The sequence below is a fragment of the Podarcis melisellensis genome (genome assembly GCF_964234715.1).
Source record: "Podarcis melisellensis genome assembly, chromosome: 1".
Lineage (NCBI taxonomy): Eukaryota > Metazoa > Chordata > Lepidosauria > Squamata > Lacertidae > Podarcis > Podarcis melisellensis.
This window is the reverse complement of record NC_138528.1, coordinates 76,476,987-76,497,024: the sequence shown is the minus strand read 5'-3', so window position 1 is coordinate 76,497,024 and position 20,038 is coordinate 76,476,987. Positions and strand designations below refer to the sequence as shown.

The 20,038-nt window shown below is 43.9% G+C and overlaps 1 protein-coding gene across 3 annotated transcripts; it reads left to right on the top strand.

The window, feature by feature from the left end:
- The first annotated feature begins 736 nt into the window (after nucleotides 1-736).
- LOC309374458 (malignant fibrous histiocytoma-amplified sequence 1 homolog) lies at nucleotides 737-16,950 on the top strand. 3 transcript variants are annotated; one of them, XM_081919370.1, is made up of 11 exons: nucleotides 740-1,102; nucleotides 2,283-3,162; nucleotides 4,085-4,376; nucleotides 5,780-5,969; nucleotides 7,154-7,344; nucleotides 8,429-8,910; nucleotides 9,514-9,671; nucleotides 11,075-11,234; nucleotides 13,917-13,987; nucleotides 15,156-15,256; nucleotides 16,439-16,950. In XM_081919370.1, exons 1-11 carry the CDS (start codon nucleotides 1,084-1,086, stop codon nucleotides 16,454-16,456), a joined length of 2,562 nt encoding a protein of 853 aa, XP_081775496.1. In that variant the 5' UTR covers nucleotides 740-1,083; the 3' UTR covers nucleotides 16,457-16,950. The 3 variants fall into 3 exon arrangements, 2 of the variants coding, with proteins under 2 accessions (XP_081775497.1, XP_081775496.1); XR_014170591.1 differs by lacking the exons at nucleotides 9,514-9,671; nucleotides 15,156-15,256; nucleotides 16,439-16,950 and having other exon boundaries at nucleotides 737-1,102; XM_081919371.1 differs by lacking the exons at nucleotides 13,917-13,987; nucleotides 15,156-15,256; nucleotides 16,439-16,950 and having other exon boundaries at nucleotides 737-1,102; nucleotides 9,514-9,667; nucleotides 11,075-11,232.
- The last annotated feature ends 3,088 nt before the right edge of the window (nucleotides 16,951-20,038 follow it).

The following is a 20,038-nucleotide window of genomic DNA, read 5'->3' as shown; positions in this document are numbered from 1 at the left end:
TTGGAGTAATCTTCTCCCCACCCCTCCCTAAACTGGGGTGACCAGTAGGTTCAGCACTTGCCCTTTATTAAAACAGTGAAACAAGTTATAGATTTGCAATACTATGAAGAATATCCAACGTACAAATTAAAACACAAAAGCAACTTTGAATGAAAACTGACAGATGATGGGCTCTGCCTATAAGCCATTAGATAAGATGGCCACCATAATACCCAGCGACAGTTTTGATTCTAACCTTTTGCAAAAAGGACTACTTTATGAATTGCGTGTCTGTCTTTATCAGCAAGAAGATAACACATTGTCAAGGTTTTGTCTGTTAGGCCTGCCAAAAAGCTTTCGCTGGGGACAAGATCCTCTCCCTCCCTTCTGAAGGCCACAAAGATAGCTACATGTGTGGGTCTTTGTCTACTTTCACCCCAGATAAGAGGATGTTATTAACTGAAAGTGGAGTTTGACTGCTCTAGAGAGCAACATCACAATCCTAAGAAAGCAGGGCTGGCCTTAAGCAGAGGGAAGCAACTGCCTCAGGTGGTAGATGGTGGGCTGGGGTGGGGGCCAAAGGTTGCAGGCCCCCAACTGTTCCTCTTGAGCCCCCTCCTAACTATTCTCCTCTGCTATGCCCCACATGGTCTGCCCTGTGCTAGCCTGCTGCCCTCAGGGGCAACAGAGGAGGCTATCCTTTCAATGGTGTTGAAGTAAGATTTGATCACCTCCCCACTTGGCTTCAGAACCATTTTGTCCTTTGCTTCAGGCAGCAACATGTCTTGGGCCAGCCCTGCAAGAAAGGGCCATGGTCACACCTCCGAGTGTGAAGGAGTGTGTGTGTGTGTGTGTGTGTGTGTGTGTGTGTGTGTATCCCCCATTTCACTGGCAATCATATACTGGGGAAATGGCTGTGGTGATTTTAATTGTGTTGAGCCTTCAATTTTGCCCCACACAAAGTTTCACATCTTGCACAATTAATTGTGGGAAGAAGAAGGAGGTAAAGGCTTTTGAAAGAGAGAATTGAGGAAATGAAAGCAGATGGTTACGTCAGAAGGATATAGCCGTGGCTTGTGAAGCAGGGAGCAGCAGGACAACAATATGGCCCAGCATGGATCTAGTGAGTACCTGCCTTTGATTCCTACTGATTGCTGCTGCTTGGAGTGGAGTAGAAAAACAATGGAAGGGGCAGTGCTGGAGGAGGGCTTGGTCAGGTGCTGGGTGCTGATGCTGGGCCTACCTGCCATTTGTTAGGATGAGAGAGAGAACTTGCCATCTTTAAAATAGTAATCTTGTGCCAAGAGACATATGTTCAGGTTTGGGCACAGGCTGTGCATAGAATCAGAACCTTCTCAGTCCTTCTCATTGCAACACTGACAGACAGAAGACGCAAGATGTTTTAAAGCTGACCTGTTCCACTCCGCTGCTTAACTCCTCAGCTACGGGAGCTGCAGCAATGAAAAGGCCAGAGGAAGCCCCCAACAGCACAGGCTGTTCCTGTCTCTTATGAGTCCCTTTTATTATGCCCTTTGTGTTCAACGCAGTGGATCTTTTTTCAAATAATGTGTTCAGAAGTAGGCCTGGTTAGAGGAACTGTATTGAAATGAGTATTGGAGGAACTGTATTGAAATGAGAGCTGGTTGTAGGGGGGCATACTTATATTTTAAATCCTGCCTCATTCGTCAAGCTCTTTGTGAATGACTTCTGACTGAAAATACAAAAATTCACTGGGTGGTCTTGGACCAGTCACAGCTTCTTAGTCTTAACCTACCTCACAGGGTGGTTGTGAGGATACAGTAGGGAGGAAGAAAACCATGTCTGCCACCTTGAGCTCCTTAGTGGTAAGGCAGGATATAAATAAAATACATACACACATGCAAACATAAAATAAAAGAGTGGGCTATGTAGGACCTTAAGCATACCATAAATCCTACCCCATCCTGTCTCCAATTTCTCTTGCATTTATGTGCACATACAGTTACAGCAACCTGGTTATAATTAACTACCCTCCTATACTCAGAACCAGGCAGCTAAACAGTAGAAAAAGGTTAATTCCAGATGAAGTGATGTATGGAAAAATTCTCTGTATGTTTGTCAGAAATAATTCCCTCTCTAAACAATTAGGTTTTGTCCCTAGTAAAAGTGTTTAGCATTACATGGTTAAGAGCTGGAGCGTTAACTTATGTGTGTGTGTGGCATGAAATAATTTGAGGCAGAGTGTCTGGCAAGCTACTCGCTTGGAAACAATGGTCCTTTTTCTTGATGATAAATCACAGTATCTTGTGCCCTCTGTTCATCAGATCAAGGGCAAGAAGACTACCCCAATGAAGTGACACTTTCCAGACTTAGGCTCCGAGTGGTTCCACCTGAGGTCCTGCAAAATAATGGCATAGAAAGCCTGAATTTAGACCGGAACAAGCTGAAACAGCTCCCTGGGATTGCAAAACTTTGCAACCTGAAAAAGCTGGTTTTGTCTAAAAATGATATCATAGACTTCCCAGAGGAAATCAGGAGCTTGGTCCATCTGGAGAAGCTGGAACTCAATCAGAACCAAATCCGTGTTATCCCAGAGGGAGTCTTTTCCTGCCTTCCAAAGTTGAGACATCTTCGACTGAACAACAACCGCTTAGATAGGCTTCCCAAGGACCTGGCAGTCTGTTGCAGCAGCCTCCAGTACCTCAACCTGTCCAACAACTTGTTCCTAGCTATCCCTTTGGCGGTCTTGGAGCTGAAATGTTTGCAAGAGCTCTACCTGTATAACAACAAGCTGCGCCAGCTTCCCATGAAGATGTTCAAGGAGCTGCCTCTGAAGATGTTCAAGGTCAGCGGGAATCCTCTTCGGGAGCCTCCCTACGAGGTCTGCGCAGGAGGCCTCAGGCAGATCATCAGCTACTTCGACCAGCTGCAAAACAGCCGAGCGGAAGAGGACAGGCGAGTCAAGACCATGTTCCTGGGGATGTCCTTAGCAGGGAAGTCCACCATTTGCAAAAGCCTGAAGCAAAGGCAAATAGTTCGAATGTCAGAGGAAGAGCGGACCGTTGGGATTGAGATCAGCGAGTTCCAGATCCAAGGCTTCACTTTTCTCTTCTGGGACTTTGCTGGCCAACTGGAATACTATATGACCCACCACATGTTCATCACCCCACAGGCTCTGGTCATCTTGGTCATTAACTTTCAGCAGTAAGTGTCATCTTGCTTACTTTGTGAAGGGAGGGGAAAGGGGAGCGTGGCTTTTAAGTCCTGTTGGCACCAGCGGGGTCGATTTGCATGTGTGCTTCATATTCTCATTTATAAGTGAATGGAATTTAAATGTGTTATCTTTGGCTAAATTTGTACTCCTGTGTATGAAGTTAGCTTTTTTTTGTCAGCCAGAAACATTATAATTGCAGGAGTTTTATCCCTGCTAGTACTGTATGCCCATCAAAGAGAGCAGTGAACTAATGAAGTCTTAAATCTTATGCACGCTTGGAAGTAAGCTCCACTGAACACTTTCAAGCAAACTTGCATAGGCTCTTGCACTGCAAGCTATTCTTCTAAATCGGAGGTGGCTAAAGCCTATTGCAGAGGCCTTAGCTAGACATTGAGGTGCACTACTTATCATTGCATCCAATCTAAATTAAAAAAAAGACAACAACAAAGCATGCTTTCCATTATTCACTGAGTGAAATCTTTTTTGCTTGGCCACCACCAGTCAATTAATATTACCTTTATGGATAATCATCATTACTCTATTTTTATGGATATTTTCACAAGTGCCACAATTGCAAGCTGAGAAGAATATACTTTTCTCATAGCAGAGGCCACTTCTTAATATCTGTATTAAGCTCCGGTCGCATCCACGCCATATATTTAAAGCATTTATCTTTCCCTGAAAGAATATTGGGAGCTGTACTTTAACCACAGAGAACTACAATTCCCAGCACCCCAACAAACCACAGTTCCCGGGACTCTTTGGGGGAAATCATGTGCCTGAAGTACATATTGTGAATGTGACCTCATTCTCTTTGTGAGCTACCAATATTAGAGAAACAAATTTGTTTACCCACACAATGCCAGGGCAGCGGGCTGAGTCTGTGAGTGATCTGGAACTTCCCTTTTTCAGGTATCAGCGGAGCGATGACTCCTTCAAGGAGCTTGTTGGATTTTGGATCAACAACCTCTTTATGCGAGTGCCCAACTCTGTGGTCCTTCCCGTTGGAACTCACATAGATGTTTGTTGTGAGCAGGAGGTTAGAGAAAAGAAAGAGGATATAATGAGCAAGATCCAGGACATGCTGGATGAGAGAAAGAACACCTTAGCCCATCTCATTGCCAACCTGGAGGACAATGAGGAATCAGAGTTCTTTGTGGACCAGTGGAATAGGCTGAAAGAAATGGAGCAATGCACCCTTACGGTGAGGAAAATGTGATATATTTTGAATATTTAGGATGCCCTACATCAGGGGGGGGGGGACCTGTGGCCCGTCAGATGTTGGACAGAACTCCCTGACCATCAGTTACAATGGCTGTGGCTTGACCTGAGTTAGGAGTCCAACAACATCTGGAGGGCCACAAGTTTCCAGTCCCTGCATTACAGAATATGATGTGATGTAAACTCCCAAGTCTGTGTTGGTTGGGAAAGAAAAATTAAGTAGATAAAAAGAGAATTCCCTGGATGCCAAGATTCAGGTTTGGGGCAAGTACCCTTGGGTGAGCAGAGATTTAAAATCACAAAATATGCAGCAAAGTGAAATGTGTAAAAATAGACTGTTGGACTTTTAAAACATGTCCTTGTGAGTTCCAAAACTTCCCATTTCCCCATCACGGGGGGGGGGGGGGACATGTTTGGGTAGTTAAAAATAGTTTACTTACAAACTATTCAAAGGTCAGATGCATGTGCTTTTCCATACAGCAATCAGAAAGCACAGGCAGTAACATGGCTCTCTTGTGAGTGGTGCCATCTGGCCCCCAATTTGTCAACTCCTTAGTCAAAAGTAGGATGTGAACAAGCAGCATCTTTGTTGGGGGGGGGTATATAGAAATTTTGGAGGCTGGGACATTGAACCTTAATAACAAAAGAAGGTGCCTAGAGCAGACCAAAAGTCCATTCATTCCAGGGGTGGAAACGTCTGATCTAGGGGCCAAATATGTCCCACCAAGTCACTCTCAATGGCCCTTGAAGCTAATGCTGCAGGCCATTGAGACCTGCCCTAAGCACATCCCCCTTTTGCCAGCCCACACCACTCACTGGCCCTACTTTTACACCTTCCACGAGTGCTTCGGCCTGGCTGGAATGTGTCCTTGATCTTTGATAATGTCTCTCACTTGCCTGAATGCAGGACCGAGAGCAGTGTGTGAGTGAATTACAAGCTATCCTGCTGTACAAAGGTAAAATTTATGAGTTGATCCACCCTGTTTTTCCTCTGGCCATGCCCAGCGACCTGCTTCCAGTAGTGGCTAGCCTTGTGCCTGTGGGCACCCACAAGTGGAACCTGAAGTTATTGTTCCCCAGCAGTTGATTCTTTGAGGCCTAAATCTTCAGATCTGGGAGGATGCATTCAACCACCACTGACAAATGACTCCGTTCACTTATGAATAAGATACTTCCTTTCATCTGTTCTGAATCTCATGTCCATCTAGAGATTTAGTTTGATTGTAGGAATCTCAAGTTCTATGGCCACCAACATGCATAAACCATAGACTGCCTACCAGAATAACAAAATGCCAGTCTTTGGTCGTTTGCATCTATTGCTTGCTTGTAAACTGTTTGGAGTTTTGGTTTGTTTGTTTGTGGCATCTGTATATTTTTTTGCCCCAGGTTTTGGACCTTGTTCCCGTCAATTGCATGGATTACGAGGACATCAAAACACTTGAAGGCACAATTCTGAAGCACGTCAAGAATGAAGCTGTCTTCCCGAATGTCATCCAAGTGCTGCCCCCTATCTACAAGCAAGTAGAAGCTGCAATTGTGAATATTGTGCAAAAAAACGAAGAGTTGGCAGAGCATGGCAAGTAACTGTTATGAATGGGCATTTTGCGCCTCCCCTCTCTTCCCCCTTTTAAATGCGAGGTCCTAGCCCTTGAATAGGTGAAGTCATGATGCAGAACAGGGTCCTTCTGAACATTTGGGAAGAGACATTGCTTGGGGTAGTATATCTGCTTTCGTTGCATGTGGAAGGTTCCCAGTTCATTCCCCAGCATCTCTTGGGAAAGACTCCCTTGCCTTGAAACCCTGGAGATCATCAGCATAGATGAAAACTGAGCAAGATGCACCAATAGTCAGACTCAGTAGATGGCAGTTTTCTATGTACAGAGTGTATTTCCCTGAAATACACAGCCACCATCACAGCCTCCTCATAAACACTTGCAATAAGGGTGATGGCCTCTAGATTGCTTGGGGGAGAACCGAAGTCTCTGAGGCAGTCTCTCAGACAGCTGTCCCTCAGGACAGTAGCAGGAGGCTGATACTGGCTTCTCTTCTGTGGTCAATTTGCTTATTTTTATAGTCCACTCAGCCTGAAAAGTTGAGCAGGCCCCCGTTTTAAAAATAATAAAAATCCAGTAAAAGCATAAAACTCCAATTAAAGCATAATAACAACATTTGAACAAGTATAAAGTATATTAAATAAAATAAAATGATCACTGGTTGATGGCCCTGGTCATCCCACACATTCAAATTTAAACTCCCCACACATTCAAATTTAAAACTATGGGAGCATTTTCACATTCCCAGATCTACAATGAATTCCAAAATAGTTGTTAACCTGCAGAAGGAGCCAGCTTAAGTAAGGATGTTCATTAGCACTGACCTCTTTAATATTTACTGTCCTCCTCTAGTTCTGCTCCAACAGCAGAACTACAGCATTTCAATCACTTATAGACAGGGATGGGAAAGAAATTCAGATCACATCTGGAGACAAACCTTACCTAATTCACACTTTCTGAAACAATACGCAAACTGAAAGACAGACAGCCATTCTTCAAAATTTATAAATAAATAGCCAAGTCATGTGGAAACATGGATAAATGAGTTTAGGGGTGGAAATATGAGAAACGGAGAGAATCCAAATTTGACAAATCCATCCATCCCTGTCTACAGATAGACTGATCCCAAACGTGCTTACTCAGAGTATTTCGTTCTGTGGCTCCCTTGCAGTCACTAGAAACAAGTCTTCTTCTAATGGTCCTTTAGGTATGATGGATCTCAGTCTGTTACATAGAGAGCTTTCCCATCAGTATCACCTGACCCACCTTGATGTAGAACTTCTGCGGGATATCCTGAGATACCTTCACCGCATTGGGCTAATCGTGTGGTACGAAGAGGTCAAGCAGCTGGAGAGCACGGTGTTTCTATGCCCGGACATTCTCATAACCATCTTCAAAGTGAGTGCCAGGTGTCCTTGGCTGCTTCCACACCAGATCTCTTTATGCTGTAGAGACATTGATTCTCTGAAGTTAGCTAGAAGGGGAATGAAAATGGAGGTGCCACACAAGCGTGTAGCATTTATTTATTTACCACGTCACACAGAAAGTTTTCTAGGAGATCAACAGACTCCTTTAGAGTGCCAAGGCTCAGCCTGAGGTGGCCAACTGCTTTACAGACAGATGTTCTGTGCCTTTCATTTATACACTACTATAAAATCTAGTAGGTGGGAATTGGCTAGATGGGTCCAGGGAGTGGTTAATGCCTCATTACAGGAGGGAGTTATGCCCACCATCTTGTTGTCCCCACTAACCGCATCTAGTTTGAACCTGATCGAGGAAAGTAGTAATCCATCTTCACCATGCCTGATCCCTTGCATTCCAAAGGCAGGCAGGTCCTTCAGATCAGCATGTTCACACTGCAAGCTGTAGAGGTGAATGCAAGACTTTTATGACCTTCTGGGTTGTGTTCTAGCACAAAATGGAGATTTCAGGTAATTACTGTCTAAATGAGGCCACTTGCTCCAAAAGGGTTTATCAATAGGCTATGGAAAGAAAGCAAAGAATGGACTATAGGAACAGTCTGCCCCCCCGCCCCCCTTGCCATCTTTGAAACACTGCATCAGTGTCGGCATTGCATCTCACAATAGGAATGCAGATAATACAGCGGGATGGACTAGCCAGGCATGTGTGTTGATTCACCTGTGCATATCAGCTACTGAGAGAGACCAGTTCTGAATTCCCGCCTGCCAACCACATCTTTGCTGGAAGCCATTTTGTTTCAATGACTCCTAATAGCTGCAGCATATGCTAAGAGGGGTAGGCAGGCTTCCCCAACTTGGTGCTTTCAAATATTTTTAACTACAACTCCCATCATCACTGTCTACTGATCATGCTGGCTTGGGCTGATGGGAGTTGTGGTCCAAAACATCTGAAGAATGTATTTGCTACACCTGATCTAGGGAAAGTGTGAGCCTTACCTGTCGTGTATTTAAGGCTTAATTTTTCTATGCCTGTATTTTTTATAATGCTTCTGTTCTTCCAGACTCTTGTCCGGTATGGCCTGACGCAGCAGCTGGAGAGCATTGCTGTTGACATCTTGATAGCAGAACATGCCACCATTCGAGACCGGGCCAACTGGGTGTGGGCATTCAAGTCAAAGGCCATGTTGTGCCAGAAGGCCATGAGATCTTTGCTCAAACACCAGCTCTACCTGGACGGCATGAGAGACGTCTTTGAGGAAATGGTGGGCAGCAGATCTCAGAAGGGGAAACTCTTTAGCCTGTTGGAGCACTTTGAGATCTGTCTGGAGGTCAGAAATACAGAGGGGCTCAATCCAAGAGCCCGAGTGTTTGTGCCTGGATTGCCGTGGGAAGCCGCACAAGGCCATGAGGAAACTCACTACTTATTTCCCACTTATCTCAACCAGAGTGAGGAGGTTTCCAAAATGTGGGGAGGAGACCACAAAGAAGACCTTCATATCCGTGTCTACTTTTCCCCGGAGATCCCAGAGGGCTTCTTCAAAAGGTAGTTAAACAAAGTGCTATTTTTTTTAGGAAAAAAGGTGCCAGAACTTACCAAGAACACCTCCCTCCTCTTAGAATGATTTGCATAACCTGGGGCAGCCACAAAGATACATACATTTCCCACAGAAATTTTCAAGCAAAAATTGCACTACAGCAAAAATTTGGTATTTTGTGTGTCTTTTGATCAGTTTGTATTTTTTAAGTAAAGTTTAATTTAAAAAGTTACATTTAGTTAAGTTTTAGTTTCTTTTGTTTGTTTGATAAATTAAACCAATATCATTTACAACCAAGAATGAGTATATCTATCTATCTATCTATCTATCTATCTATCTATCTATCTATCTATCTATCATCTATCTATCTATCTATCTATCTATCTATCTATCTATCTATCTATCTCTATCTATCTATCTATCTATCTATATCTATCTATCTATCTATCTATCTATCTATCTATCTATCTATCTATCATCTATCTATCTATCTATCTATCTATCTATCTATCTATCTATTCATATATTCCCTGGCTGCACACCCAAGGAAATACGTTGTGCACATGCATGATGGGATCTGAAGGCATTGGCTGTTGTTTCTCTCTTTCCAGGCTCATGGTTAAAGCTTGCTCTTTCTTCTCAACCCACTGGGTTGCAAAAGCGATATGCCTGCTCATCTGCAGTGGCAAACCTTTACTGATCAAAGCGAACAACCAGAAAGGATATAGCTACATTGAACTCAGGTGCAGAAAACCAGCTGAGAGGGCAGGTACCACAGAAGGACAAACTTTGACTCACTTTGTTGGATGTTAGAAATGATCTCCTTCCTTTGTCTTTCACCTGAAAAGCCAGCATTATCATTTATCAAGCACAAAGCTTTTATGAGAAATTGGAGCAGATAGGATCATGCTTGCTTTAGGGTGTTAATCTGAAGCTTGCTTTGATGTGCCAACACAGACCCGATGGTGGCAGCACCAAACTCAGGCACAAACAGCAGAAAACTTTTGCGTAGGTTAAATTTGGCAGTTTCAGATGCATGTAGTGTTATCCTGAGTTGCAGGTAGATTTATACATGATTGGGGGAGGGATTTGTAAACAATGAGGTCAGGGGGAAAGGAAATGTGGAAAAGCACAGATGAAGATAAATACCTTACTAACTGTGGCAGTAGTTGATAACATAAACATCCTAGCATTGGTGAGCCAACATGTAGTGTGATTAAAAATTGTGCCAATTCAACCCCACAAGTGATAATAATCAACTTTTAAATGTAATTCAATGGAAAGCTTCATGAACCACGTGCCCTGAAATTTGGGGTCCCCTCCAAACCAGTGCCAAGCTTTTTGCACCACAAACCCTGCATTTTGCACCAGTGTGGAGTGAATCAGACAATGTTGGATTTTGGGGTGTTAACTGGGAACCATGGTTTGCTGTATCAATTCCTCAGTTTGGAGAGTGGTACAAAACGTGGGGTATTTTTAGTGCAAAATGAGTGCAAAACTTTGGGACTTGTTTGGTTTCAGTTCTATTCACTTGTGGATTAAATAAGCATAATGGGTTATTTGATGATGTGTTGATTAGCTGAGGGAAGACCCACACCATACATTTAAAGTACACCCAACACGCCTTTTAAAGCACATAACTTTCTCCAGAGAATCCTGGGAACGGTAGTTTGCAAAGGATACTGGGAACTGTAGATCTGTGGGGAGAAACTACAGTCCCCAGGATTCTTTGGGGGAAGCCACATGGTTTAAATGTGGGTTGAATGCACTTTGTATGTGTGCCCTTGCTGATGCCAGGATGCTTGCGTTAACCACATGTTTTGTGAACAGTCTCTCTTAATAAGGAATTATGCCTGCAGTTTTCTGCATTTCTTCCCTTCTGATCTCACTGTTTACAATTTCCTCCCCAATGATGTACAAATACGCCTGCAAGTTGGGGTAACATTTAGTGCATCTGATGAAGTGGACTGTAGTCTATGAAAGCTAGATTTGCTGCCTTTAGGGTACTGCAGGAGGCTTTGTTGTTTTCAGTAATTTATTTATTTATTGTTGATAAATTGTTTTGCCGACAACTTCTGTTGGCTAAAAAGATGCATCTGTCAACATTTCCCTTCAGCCAACTATCTAGACAGAAAATCCCACATAGTTCTGTTTCTCTGATGTCTTTTCAAGGATTCCAGTTGGTGTGGGACTTCGTTATGACAATAATCTCCATCAGCAATAAACTCTTGGAGGAGTGGCCTGGTCTCCATCTTTGTGTGAAGACACCTTGTCGGACAGCTGGCTGCCCTGCAGAATTTGTCTGGCCAGATGTGGATGACAAAAGCACAGTGTAAGTATCTCACCCCTCTGCTCCCCTGCCCTGAGAGCATGAAGTTTCCTAACTTTTCAGCAGTAAAAACAGCAAATTCCATCTTCAATGATGAAGGCTTCTGGAGAAATTGAAATCTTGCACACTGTTTAGCACATTTTGGTTAGCCTAATAAAGGTATTGCCTTAATATGGATTTTGATTTTTTTTTTTAGGCCAACACAGGTATCTTTTGTTATTTGCATAATGTTTAAGTTACAACTACAGTAGCTTTGGCCATACCCTGAGCACACATAGTGTATTTCAAACAAAGCCCTGATGTTGGCCCACAGGCAAAGTGCTCTGAATTCAAAGCAACTAGGAGGATGGCTCTGTACCCATCAAAGTCAATTTAAAAACTTTCATATATTTCCAATGGGCCATTTTGTTTTGCTCCACCGTATTCCACTAGTAATATCAAGAAACAAATTAACTGTCCGTCTTTCTTATCACCTCTTATTTGATGTGTGATGTGTTGTGTTTTGATTTTTTTCTTTTCCTTTAGGCTTCACATTCTTCTAGCTAGACCTCAGGGGGGTAATTTGCACAATATATAAATCAGACAAGTTATCTATCAAGCTTTTCTTTCTCCCACAAAGAGACCATAGGCAACACATAACATGTTAAGTTATCTCATTTCAAATACTTCTTTATGTTCACAACAACCCTGTGAGATAGGCCAGGCAAGTTCTTTTTTACTGTTGTTCTTTCAGTTTGCATGCCTCTTTCCCACATAAGTATGTCTAAATCCACTCATACCACAGAAGAGCAAAGAGGGGGGGGGGCGAAGGAAGAACACATAATTACAACAGTCTTAATACCAATTCATTTCAAAACATGTCAAAGCAAATAAACATAAAAATATTGCTATAATATTTTAAATTCATGATAAAATAGGCAATATTGACCATTAAAAAAAGTTATCAGTAGATGATGTTTAAAATATCTAAGGCAGGGGTCAGCAAACTTTTTCAGCAGGGGGCCGGTCCACTGTCCTTCCAACCTCGTGGGGGGACGGACTATATTTTGGGGGGGGGAAATGAACAAATTCCTATGCCCCGCAAATAACAGAGATGCATTTTAAATAAAAGGACACATTCTAAAACACGCTGATTCCCGGACCATCCGTGGGCCAGATTTAGAAGGCAATTGGGCCAGATCCAGCACCTGGGCCTTAGGTTTGCCTACCCATGATCTAAGGCATACGTAAAATATAAACATTTATGTTTGAAAGCATTTAAAGCAGATAGGCTAAAACTCTCAGGTGCTGTCAGGTTTTTATGAATAGTGTAACCAGCAGCAAGTTTTTCAAAGCTGTCAAGCTCCAGAAATAGCAGCCGGCCTCCTTTGAGCCAGCCACAAATGTTCTCACATAGGCCACTCTCTCCTTCCCCTATTCTGATGTTCCCCTATTCTGATGTCTAACAGAGATGGGGGAAGTGCAGCATTGATGTTCCTCCTTCTTTCTGCTCTGGGTGTCCACACCCAAGCAAACGTTCATGCAGCCTTCATGCACAAAGCAGCATAGGCTGGTTTGCCCAGAACACCCCATCACACCTGGATGGTGAGGCAGCTCTCCAGAGCTTCTCCTGCCTCTGGGCCTAGAGCCCAGCATCCCAAGATCCGCAGATAAACACAACAGCCAAGCAAACCAATTAGCACACAGTCGTACCTTGGTTCTCAAACGCCCTGGAACTCGTATGTTTTGGCTCCCGATCGAAAACCAGAAGTGAATGTTCCCGGTTTCCGAATGTTCTTCTGGAAGCCGAACGTCCGACGGGGCTTCCATGGCTTCCAATTGGCTGCAGGAGCTTCCTGCAGCCAATTAGAAGCCACGCTTTGGAAGTCGGAACGTTTTGGAAGTCAAACGGAATGGATTCCGTTCGACTTCCGAGGTACCACTGTACATCAAAGGAAGGGAATATAAATATATACGAGCTCATTTTTGCAACAACCACCAATTAGTCTGGGGTTACCTTGACTACCAAGATGGTATTTGCAAGCCTTTTGGAACATTTCTGCTTTAGTTCAACACAAATGGGTAGATTTTTGCCAGTCAGACCAGTCATTGTGTACTCCCCCCCCCCCCCAAGAGCTTATCAGTGGTTTGGTGAGATTTGAATAGGCTTTTGTATGTCCAGCATTCTAGGATTGTTTTACTCAGAATCAGCACATTTGAATTAATGTACCTAAGTTATGTGCATAAATTTCAGGGGGTGTACTCTTGAGTATGACCAAGGTGGGAATACAACCCCTAGTGCACTGGTGAGCCCTTCACATGTAGTTGAACTCAACTCCCATCAGTGCCAGCCAGCATCGTGAGTTGTCAGGAATGATGGAAACTGTAGTCCAGCAATTATCTGATCTGGAGGGTCATAGATGCCACCTCCCTGCCTTAGGCTGTGTACATACTGTACCCCTAAAGCCCATGCTTTCACCCAAAGAATTCTGGGCACTGACAATTTATTGTTCACAGAGGTACAATTCCCAGCAGCCCTTAACAAACCAGAATTATTTTCAGGGGGGGAAATGTACTTCAAATGTGCTGTAGTGTGTACACAGCCTTTGTGTCGCCATCCTTCAAGTTGAAGAGTTACAAAAAAATAAATATTTTGATTGCAAAATCTGTTTACTCTTGCCTTGGTATTCCTTCCCTTCTTCAAAGCACCAAAGAAGAAATCAAAACATGTGGAACTTGTGCCTTTCGATTTGAAACTGAGCTGCTGTTACCAAAAGGTGAGACCAGAGATTTCAGGTTTCATTCAACTGTAGACACATTTAAACCTGGCTGGTGTGGGGCAGGAGCTGAGGGGAGACTGTCAAGTACAGTCGTACCTCGGTTGTCGACCACCTTGCGACTCAAACGTTTTGGCTCCTGAATGCCTCAAACCTGGAAGTAAGTGTTCCGGTTTGCAAACTTTTTTTGGAAGCTGAACATCTGATGCAGCTTCTGCTGCTTCTGATTGAGTGCAGCCAATTGGAAGCCGCACCTTGGGTTTTAAAAGTCAAACGGACTTTCGGAACGGATTCTGTTCAAGAACCAAGGTATGACTGTATTGCCCTCTAAAGTGCACCCGTGGCTTCTTCTGTTTTGTTTTGTGAGTGTGTTGGAGGGTGATATAGACAACAACTAATAGTTAAGTGATTGATTTCAGTGGGTTTAAGCACATTTACGTCTTCACTGGATTGTGGCCAAAACAGGAGCTACTGTAATTGCTGGTATTATAGTATCATGCTAGTAAAGGTGTTTTGAATCAGAGGATCTTGCCAAAGTACAGCAAGGAGGTGATTGGTGGGAGCTTTCCATCTCTTGACTCATGTCCATAGCCAACTCCTAGGCACTGCAGTCCCTTCGGGACCCCCCCATAAAATATTTGAGGGGACTGCCCCCCTCCCAAGTTGATGGGCATGGTGTGCGTGTGTGCACAGTGTCATGTGAGCGATTATTTGGGTAAGGGTTTACCTGGTCCCCCTCCCCAATATTTTATTCAAGTTGGCACCGGTGGCCTAGTGTGTCCTTGCTCCCCTCCCCTCAGGCCTTCATAATTTCTATTACGGCTATCATTTTAGCATACTGCCCAGAGTTCGTGCTTTGGCTGCCTCCTCTACTTGCTCAAAGCATCATAAAACACAGTGCTTTTTAAGTTAAAAAGAATGAAAGCAAGGAAAAGGTTCTGGCACTCTTACATTGATAAAAATAGTGTGGGGTATCGGCAAAAATTGGCTGCCATGGGCAGCATAAAAAAGAAAGAAGTACTGGTGTGCGATTATCAGTGAGTATCACAAAAACCCCCACTGGGAATATGAAATAGTAATGCAGAAACTAAGAGTATGAAGGGGGAAATATGCACCCAGTCAGTAGTCGCATTTACTAGCTGGATAACTAACCATGTTATTGTTTTAGTCCCAAGTGAACGGAGCATTGCCCAGGCCCCTGCACAGTATTATGTCACCAGCTATGGCAACGCCACCTTTGGATCCAGCACTGTCCATGTGGAAAGTCAGGTATGCATGTATGTGTGGGCTGCTGTTTACTGTGCTTTGTTCTTGGGGATTTATACTTTTGTCTAGGCGGTCTTGATGAGTCCTGTTGGAGTGTACCATACAGCTTTAAAAGGTGTATTATTATATTATCTTCATCACTTTCTCCCCAAAAGTGCTGGAGTGTTTCCCCAAAATTCCCTATGCCAATTAGGGAAATTCAGACTGCAATTCCTTAGAGCAGGGTAACCAATACAGTGCCCTCCAGAGAGGTCTGGATGCCAACTCCCACCAGCACCAGGCAGCAAGGCCACTTACCAGAAATTATGGGAGTTGTAGTCCAACACAGCTGGAGGGCACCATGTTGGTTACTCCTCCTAGAGAGTGACTGAATATAGCATGTTTATTTGACTATTAGCACAGCTTAAAACACCCCCAATATTTATTTGCAATAATGAAAGAGAAATCTTGACAGTACTAATATGGAGAGTAAATCCCTCTAAGGACCCTAGTGCTATGGTTGGAGATTACCCCTCTGCTTGCTCTACACTCAAAGGCAGATCCCTATTCTACTCACAGAAGTACAATTCCCTAGTAAAATGGATTGAATGGGAAACTGCAAGCTCTTGGAGGGGAATAGGGGTCGCCTAACAACCCCTCAGCACCCATGACTGGTTTAAAGAGGTAAGGTAAAGGTAAAGGTACCCCTTCCCGTAGGGACCAGTCTTGACAGACTCTGGGGTTGTGCGCCCATCTCACTTAAGAGGCCAGGGGCCAGCGCTGTTCGGAGACACTTCCGGGTCACATGGCCAGCGTGACATCGCTGCTCTGGCGAGCCAGAGCTGCACACGGAGACGCCGTTTACCTTCCCGTTGGTAAGCGGTCCCTATTTATCTACTTGCACTTTGATGTGCTTTCGAACTGCTAGGTTGGCAGGCGCTGGGACCGAGCAGCGGGAGCGCACCCCGCAGCAGGGATTCGAACCGCCGACCTTTCGATCGGCAAGCCCTAGGCGCTGAGGCTTTAACCCACAGCGCCACCTGTGTCCCTCAAAGAGGTACCACGGTGCTTTAAATGCATGGTGTGAAGGGACCCAGAGTATCCTTGCATAAAATGTTATTAAATAATTCTGACACATTTTAAATTGTCTTCTTCTAACAAAATGGCCACTTCTGTAACTTTATCCCATTACCTGTTTTGTTGCAGAATATCCTGGACAAATGACAAGAACCATGCAAGAAAAATTGCCAGCAACATTTTCAGAGATTTTCAGAGACACGTTTGGTTCATGTGGGACCTTAGAAATGCTTCATTCTAACTGACTGTTGACCACCATAGGTTGAAAATGCAATGCAAATTCCATGGTAGAATGCCAATTTATTTACAGATATATGTGAACAGAAGTACAAGTATGCAATCTAATAAACTTCTACCACAAGTTACAGAACAATTTGCAGGGATTCTTCACCATGATTCATCATTCACTTTAAGTTGATTATATGCAATTTAAAAAAAAATCATTTATTTGTTTCATAACATTTATATACCACGTTTTTGTAAAAAACACCTCCGAGTTAAAAAAGTTAAAAATCCCCTGCAGCTTTCTAAGCATCTAGGTAAGTTTGTCTACACAATAATGTTTTTAGCAAGTGCCACAAGGAATACAGTGCTTGGTATCAACAGGCAGGGAGAACCCAAAGTGCTCACAGAGACCCCCCCTCCCACAAAAAAATGTTAACACTAGGGAATGCAATTATAGTAACAATAGAACTTTCAGATACACTATTACTGTAAGAGGAAAGTTAAGGTGTGTCAGAAGCACATTATTAGCTGGAGTGTTTGAGCTGCCCATTCTCAAGGGATCGGGACAAGTAGCAAGACAAAAAGTACACTCTATTCAATACCTGCATCAATGACAAGTGTAGTTTCACAAGAGTTAATGGAGTAATGCTGGTGCCTCTTTGCTCAAGAAACAAGTCCTCTGATTCAGCACTGCGTACAGTACATTTGAAATGTTATTCTGATTACTTTATTATGCTGTCTCTTACTATGCCCTGCAAAATGTCTTCTTAATGATGTACACTTTCCTGGGATCTTTTGATAAAGGGCAGTATATAAATAATAAAAATAATAAATAAATAACAATGTCATATAAAGAGGGCCAGAAACAAACTCTCCTACACCTCCCCTATAAAAAAACAACAACCATAAACACATGTTGAATTTTCAAGCTTTTAGATTTTTGTGTTGTGGGGGAAATAGTGTTATAACTGGGAGGTGGCAGAGGCTTCATTCCAGATCTTATTACAGTAGTATCCTCCCTCCCTTCATTCACTGTAGGCAACCAAGTGCTCTGCTTATAGCTGGCTCCGCTCTTGGTTTTGTCACTTCAAGGGCTGTGAATTTTACGAGAGCGCTTTTTGTGCTATGATTTGGATAGAGTTTTCATATTCAACTTCTGCCTTCAGCCCACTTCCAAAACTGAGGAGCCCTCTACAGTCCCTTTAATTTCACTTGTCCACATAAGTGGCCAGTGATAGGATCCTGCTTACACTTTTTAATCTTTAACATGGATTCTGTAAGTGCAGGGGCGTCTTACCCAGAGGCGCTAGGGGGCAGGGCACCCAGGTTCTGGGCTCTCAGGGGCGCCAAGGCGAGAGTCCGGGACCTGAGAGTTGAGTCCGAGGCAGAGCCTGCTCGGCGGTTGGAGCGCCATGATGGGCTCTGTGTCGCAAGTTCGGGGGTGACTCAGCCAGTGAGACGCTGAGGCGGCCGGCCAGCCAGCTCCACCCTCCTGCGTACCTGGGACTGGGGGGGGGGCGCTGGGCAGATCTTTGCACCCTGGCACCACATATGCTTAAGACAGCCCTGTGTAAGTGTGACATGCTCACATCTTTCCACAGAATTCAAAACCTATGTTGAATATTAAGCAGGAATAGCAATCTGGCTCTTGTCACAGATCTGAACTAAAAGCAGGTGACATCAAACTGACTATGGAAGCAGAGACCAGTATCTTCCCTTTCCCATAAAACTTACGTAATATGAAATAGTATGCCAGCAATTTGTCTTAAGAGCGAAAGAAAAAAATCTATCTTTTCTGCAATGTCTCACTGCTCCACCACACACCATAGTACTTACAAACACTTCATGACCCCATCTCATACGCCATGTTGCTTATACTGGGGCAATGTCATATCCCATTGTATTTTATGACGCTGATGGCCAGGGCTTTTTTTTCAGCTGGAATGCATCTATGAGGGGGCTCATTAAGCTGCTCGGTTGAGATGCAGAAGGCTCCCCTCACCTCAGTGGAGCAGCCTCAACAAGCCTCTGGCTGGTGATGAGACCACCCCCCCTCAGCCTGAAGAGATCCTCTCCGGGCTCTGGGATGGGTCTTCTGAGGGAAGTGTGTTCCGACACTTTTTTCTGGGGAAAAAGCACCGCTGATGGCCTATTAACAAAAGGGCCTTTTTGTGCACGCACTATGGCCGGGCAGAATGTTAACGCATGACCTCTTGAGACCATCTACCAACAAGGCGGCCTGACTACAAAATTTTGGCCAGAGCAAAAGGCTAAATTTATGTTTTCCACTCCTTGAGCATCTTAGGACACATCCATGCAAGAGCTCTCTAACTCCTAAAAGCAGGAGGCACAAAACTGCAGAGATATTTAAATAAGATTCCCTTCATAAGAACATTAGGGTAAAGTTATTACATGACTGCCAAATCATATCAAAAGGGAAGAGCAGGTCTTGATTTTACCCATCAAGAACTGCTGCTACACACTTCCTCTAAACTGGAAGTGAGCGAAGAGTGTGGGACATCCTTCTCCAGATAAAAACAACTGTGCGGAAGCCCCCTGGGAGCTATTCAAATGAAGGCAGTTTAAACTAATATAGCAAGGTAAGTTTTCTGTCATCACCAAGACCTGCCCTGGCTCCCAAGCCCCTCATAGAAGAGTTACACTGCTGAGAAAACCAGTTCAAACCAATGCACATTCGTTGCACAGCTATGTCTTACACAGCTGCCCATGACTAGGCTTGCAACCCCCACAATCTTAACCATCTTAACTATTTGAGATAAAACTGCCCAGCTGAAGACACACCCACTTCCTTTGTGGACAGAAACGTAAGTGGATGGAGGAGCTGCTTTGCCCCTCGAGATGTGCAATTGGCTAGACAGACAGAGGTCATCATTCCACATCAAAGAACTGCTCTGTATAAATATCAGTGGGCACTTCAGGATGCCTCGTAGTGTCACACACAGTGCTGGCATGCACCTCTCTGAGCCTATATCTCACCAAGATTGCAGGAGATTCACTTCTCAAATTACATTGCTACCCCATAGAGCCAGGGGTTCCATATCTTTTGGGGCCCCTGGGGCACATATGGAAAGCTAAGAACCTGTCATGGGCACCACAAAATTTCTATACTGCAAAAGGAAAATTGGAGATGCTCAGAACCTTCTTCCCACTTCAAAAACAGGCAAAGCACCAAAGAGTTTCTCCTAAACAAATAATTAAAACCAAGAGCAGGCAAAACATACATCATAAATACCTAAAAACACTTCTCCTTGCACCTAAAAAAAGGGGGCTGGGAAGACTGGTTTGCTCCCCCTCCTTCAAACTACCAGGCAGCTTAAAGTATCCATCTGAAACCTCTCAGGGAGGAGAGGAGGAGTGTAAAGCTAAAAATCAAAGCTTGGCCTTCAGGCAGTCTGTCACCTTCTGATCACACTGAAAAGCATTCTGGGGAAAGGAACACAAGAGTGGGGTGCCTGGATGCCTGCATTTATTTTTTTGCAGCAA

Excerpts from the sequence above, each read along its gene's own strand:
- LOC309374458 (XM_081919370.1), top strand. Across the intron at positions 5,970-7,153 it reads CGAAGAGTTGGCAGAGCATG|GTATGATGGATCTCAGTCTG; the intron begins GCAAGTAACTGT and ends ATGGTCCTTTAG. Across the intron at positions 13,988-15,155 it reads TGAGCTGCTGTTACCAAAAG|TCCCAAGTGAACGGAGCATT; the intron begins GTGAGACCAGAG and ends TTATTGTTTTAG.